We start from the raw sequence: 5463 nt of genomic DNA on the forward strand, positions 1-5463 counted from the left end.
CACAATCTTGCACCCTCCAAACAATCCGGCCATGTCATAATGACTCCAGACTGGGTGCAAAAAAATTTAGACGGAGGCGAGCGGGAGGAACGCCGCTGGTGGCGTTTATCGTCGTGTTTATTACAGAGCCTGCTTGCCCGGTTCTGAGGCGTACATACCTTTTTCGTAGCCCATTCACGCAATACATCCTGGCGATCGCTCATACACTCACGTACGCGTCCCTCAGACCAGATTTCCGGAAAACATGTCTCCTGAGTCCCATAGTATGTATCAGCCGTCTGGAGTAGCGCTTCTGTGTCTGATAGTCCCAGCTTCACCTGACCGCCCATCCCCGGGCCAAGGTCCCGAGCAAACAAACGTTCCAGCCAATGCTGGTCAAGTCTTGTCTGCAGACCAACCGGCTGTCGCCCAGCCTAGGACAGATGCCATCGAAGAGCTGTCGTCTAGAGACAGTGTCTCTTCCAACGATGCCAAGCACACTGCCGCCGTCACTGTCAACAGCGACCCGCTTGATCTGGGTAGACATCGCCGAGAAGATGTGACACAGAAGCAGATGAAGGCAGAACATCCGTTGGCTAAGCCCAGGCACATGAAGAAGTTTTATACGCGCCAAAACGCCCTCATTGACCAGTTTCTCCAAAGCGGTGACGAAGAGCGCTTGGCTGCTCTCGACCAGCTCGAAAATGGCCCCAAGGTGCGATTCGCCGTAAACGCCTCCTTCGTAGTCAACTTTTGTCTATTCGTTATCCAGCTGTATGCGGCCATTTCCACAGGCTCGCTTTCGCTGTTCGCAACTGCAGCAGACGCCTTCATGGACCTGGTATCTTCAGTTGTCATGCTCATCACATCCCGTATGGCAGCAAGGCCTAGTGTGTACAAGTATCCTGTTGGACGGACGCGCATTGAAACAATTGGCATTATCATGTTTTGTTGTTTGATGACGACTGTGGCCATCCAGTTGATTGTAAGTATCTCCCAATGCCAAGATCAAGCAATTGCTGACAGTCGACAAGATCGAATCCGGCAGAGCTCTGGGTGGTGGTGAAACCGACTCGGAGGAGCTTCACATCATTCCTATTGCCTTTGTTGCTACTGCTATTTTCTGCAAAGGCTCCCTCTGCATCTACTGTTTCATCTATCGTCGCTACCCTGCCGTCCATGTCTTTTTTATCGACCACCGTAACGACATCGTTGTCAACGCCTTTGGTCTCGCCATGTCCATTGTCGGTAGCCGCGTCGTCTGGTATGTCGATCCTATCGGTGCCATCCTTATCGGTCTCTTGATCCTCTTCTCGTGGGCCGCAAACGCTTTCGACCACGTCTGGCTGCTTGTCGGAAAGTCGGCCCCCAAGGACTTTATCAGCAAGCTCATCTACCTTGTCGTCACGCACGATACGCGCATCCAAAAGGTCGACACCTGCCGTGCGTACCACGCTGGACAAAAGTACTATGTGGAAGTCGACATTGTCATGAGCGAGGACCAGCCCCTCAAAATCACGCACGACGTCTCTCAGACCCTGCAGCGAAAGCTTGAAGGTAAGCCGTTGCAATCACGTGCCCGCGTTGAAACGATTACTAACTTTCCAAACAGGTCTTGCAGACGTCGAGCGCGCCTACGTCCACGTCGATTACGAGAGCGAGCACGATATTTTCGAGGAGCACAAACCCCTTTACGAAGTCACCCAGTCACGCACCATCAAAGAGCGCGTAAAAGCCATGCGCTTCCTCTTCAAGAAACAGGACAAAGACGCCTGAAAGGCGCAATCACATAATCTAATGTCTTGTTCCATGGCCTAACCATATTTTGTACATTGTAGTGCTGTTGCACTAGACAACCAAGGCCATGTCTTTTCATTTTGTCATATTTATACCCAGCTTTCAGCAGCTAAGAGAAATATATAGCTGCGATTTTGTTATAGTTAGATAGAAACCCTTTGGGTCATTTCTTCCCACGTTGTCACATGAGGGAGGCTACAAATGCATTCTGAGCCGCGCCTATTGGTTCTGGTTTTCCGGCAGATATCCTTATCTTGCGTTGAGCTATCCTCTATTTGTCTGCTCTGATATTGTATCTTATCGCACACTGCCGATATGGCAAGGGGTTGTGGCGCACAACAAGGCTGAGCATAGCCACGCGCCTAGTCCTGTTGCATGCATGCATTTAGCCAAACCCATGTCTGCTCCGCCAGAGTCGTTCAGCTGCAGCCAGCTCTTTAGGTCATTTACTTGGCTGTCCACTGTGCGTTGTTCGCAGTGCATATCCATCATGCAGGCTGTGCCACACAGGCAGAAGCTGCTGCAGCAGTGCAGCTGAAGCCAACTGACCGTCAGGCTACCCCGCAGCCTTCCTCTCGCAATCGTAAAACAAGCACAGAACGACCAAATTTTTCTCAATTTTTCTTTCAACCTCCTAGCTTATGGTGTTGATTTCACGATTTTAAATATACAATGGGAAAGCGAGACCGTATACGCGGATGGCTAGCACCAGTCGCTACCAGAAGCCGTCCAGCCTCACCCGGCTCGACACCTTCACCTGCACAACCAATATCACCTCTTCCTCCATCTTCTCCCGCTCCGAGTTCAATTGCGCCCACTCTAGTCACACCAGAGCCAGTGAAGCCGCGAAATCAAGCGCTCGAGAGGGCGGTTGAGCGGCAACTGCAAAATATCCCTGAGGCTGGGCGTGTAGCATTCGAGAAAGAGATCAAGGCACTTGATGAAAGATCTCTACTATTCAAAGTACAGGCGTACGATGAGGAGCACAAGAATGAGTCTTCCTTCAGGCCTCACGCCGAGCGCTTAACCAAAGGTCTTGACCTGATCAGCAGGCTTATGAGGGGCGTCGCTATAGGCATCCAGGCCGACCCTGCCATATCCTCCCCTGTGGTTGGTGTACTCCGGGTGATTATTGATATTGGCTTGGAATTCTCAAAGTTCTTCACCAGATTGACTGATATGATCTGCGAGTTTGAAGATTATCTCGGGCCACTGTCTGAACATTCTCAGGCAGCTGACATTGAGCTTATAGAGAGTGCAGTTGTCAGTGTGTATACAAACATGCTCGATTTTGGTTGGAAAGCGCGATCTGTTTTCGTTGATTCAAATGGAAAACGAAGGAGGTTCACCTCGTTTAGGGCATTCAAACGACAGCATTGGGACACGTTTGAGACCGAATTCATGTCTATGAAACAGCAGATGCAACACCACCTTCATGTTCTTCAGCATACTGTACAGGCAATACACTTCAATCATACCCGGATTACCGCACAAAGTAGGTCTGGCCCCTGTCTGTTGCTAGTGACAGGTTCTAAAAACCCATCGTTTTAGGGACGGAAAGAATGGCATTTCTATCATGGGTCTCAGACGTCGACTTTGAAGAGGTGCATCAGAGTACCTATGCTAAAAAGCAAAGAGGGACAGGCGACTGGCTGACACGAGAGCCCCGGTTTCAAGAATGGATGCAAAGCTCGCATTCATCTCTATTGTGGTGCAATGGAAAGCGTGAGTGGGAGTGTATCCTTTACTAATCAGAATGTACTGATCCTCTACAGCTGGTATCGGGAAGTCTGTGCTCAGGTAAGTTCGCAACCCCACCATCAAATGCTGGTTCTTTTGCTGATTGAACGCATAGTTCTCATGTCTTAGAACACATCACAGCTGAATCTGAGTTGCGAGAAAAAACTGCCATTTGCTTCGCCTACTACAATTACCGTGATACACGATTGGCAAACATTACCACGATCATAGCCACACTGATCAAGCAACTCTGCCAAGGCATGCCAGATATACCAGACAATCTTCTCGAAGTCATGCGCAACGCTCGCTCTCCTTCTCTGCTAGGTTCAAAAGAATATTTCTTCTCCCTTACGGAGAACTTTTCAGAAGTCTTCGTCGTTTTCGATGCTCTCGATGAGTGTCCAGAAGAGAGACGGGAGGATATTCTCGGCTTCATCACCGAGGTGGTAACTATGCCGGCTCCGCATTGTATAAAGGTATTTGCCACGAGTCGAAGAGAGATGGACATTACAACAGCCTTTGAGAAGGAGCATATCCCAATGATCCAAATCTCGGCTCGCAGTGTTGCGGCCGATATTGAGACCTTTGCCCGTAACAGAGTCGAAGAGCTTCGATCTGGGCAGCATGGAAAGACCCTCTACATTTCCAGTGATGGTGTCAAGGAAGAAATTATTTCGATACTCGCTCAAAAGGCCGAAGGAATGTGAGTTTTTGTTAAGCAGCCAGACCAAAGGCTTCTGTATGCTAAACGTATAACAGGTTTCTTTGGGTCAACCTTCAACTTGAAAATCTCTGCCAAGCTAGCAAGGCTCGAAACGATGAGGTGGTGAAGGAAGCACTGAATACATTACCCCGGAACTTGCCAGACACCTATATTCGAATTCTAGACCGGATTGAAACCCAATATCCATACATGAGAGATCTGGCAATCAGATGTCTGTCCTGGTTACTCCATGCTCAGAGGCCTCTCAGAACCCAAGAACTACAAACCGCTCTTGCAATCAATTCGGAATGTAAAACTCAAGAAGATCTTCGACCCATCTCCATAAAAGTCATTCTTGAAGCTTGCGGCAATCTACTAGAAGAAGCCAATGGAGTGATCCGACCTATCCACTACACAGTGCAGGAGTTCCTGACGGCTGCTGCTCACGGGAAACCACAACATGCGATACGAAGACAGCTTCTAGACTCGAAATCTGTGCACAAAGCTTTGAGTCTGGATTGTCTTATGTACATTAACCTAATGTCGTTTAGCGAGCCAACTGATGACAAATGGGACTTGTTCAAACGAGTGAAAAAACATGATCTCGCTATATATGCATATACGAGCTTCGACTACCATCTCTTGAATTGTGGTGAGCCTTCTCCCGATGCTATGAATAAAATGGAGAGACTTTTCCAGCAGGACAGTACATATCTTGCAGCGTTGTTACAGATAACACTCCTACCGCATGTCAATATTTCCGAGATCCTTATGAACAGGTTTAACAGTATAGATTTTCTGGTAACCCCTGCCACAATCATACATAGCACCAGGCTCTACAACGTTCCCGCAATCAGACAACGATGGGTGGGCCAAACACCACCCATATATGCTTTGCACCTTGCGGCCTCTGCAGGACTAGTCGATGCAATCTGGCAGCTTCTAGGAGATGGAGTTGATATTAACGAGAAAGACGGGGCTGAGTGTACCTCAATATATTACGCATGCCAAAATGGCCATCTGGATGTTGCTCAGATACTCGTCAGAAAAGGCGCAGATATCGATGCACGAGGCGGTGAATTCGGCAATGCACTACAAGTAGCGTCATTCCAAGAGGATACTCAGTTAGTCAAATTGCTGCTTAGCAGCAATGCTGATGTTAATGCACCCCCAGGTGGGAAATTTGGCAGCGCGCTACAAGCAGCTTCATACGGGGGCCACGAGCAGATAGTCCAGATGCTACT

The 5463-nt window shown here is 48.8% G+C and overlaps 2 protein-coding genes across 2 annotated transcripts; both read left to right on the top strand.

Moving 5' to 3' along the window:
• Positions 1 to 244: 244 nt before the first annotated feature.
• Positions 245 to 1755, top strand: COCVIDRAFT_41647 (hypothetical protein; the record flags this gene model as incomplete). The annotated part of the gene is made up of 4 exons (XM_014696630.1): positions 245 to 263; positions 312 to 964; positions 1014 to 1536; positions 1592 to 1755. 4 exons carry the CDS (start codon positions 245 to 247, stop codon positions 1753 to 1755), a joined length of 1359 nt encoding a protein of 452 aa, XP_014552116.1.
• A 1077-nt stretch (positions 1756 to 2832) lies between these two features.
• On the top strand, positions 2833 to 5386 carry COCVIDRAFT_76131 (hypothetical protein; the record flags this gene model as incomplete). The annotated part of the gene is made up of 5 exons (XM_014696631.1): positions 2833 to 3286; positions 3328 to 3501; positions 3552 to 3576; positions 3632 to 4219; positions 4276 to 5386. Coding segments are annotated over 5 exons (2352 nt in total), but the record flags the coding sequence as incomplete, so codon positions are not given.
• Between the last annotated feature and the right edge of the window lie 77 nt (positions 5387 to 5463).

This window comes from Bipolaris victoriae (assembly GCF_000527765.1).
Source record: "Bipolaris victoriae FI3 unplaced genomic scaffold scaffold_117, whole genome shotgun sequence".
Classification (NCBI taxonomy): Eukaryota; Fungi; Ascomycota; class Dothideomycetes; order Pleosporales; family Pleosporaceae; genus Bipolaris; species Bipolaris victoriae.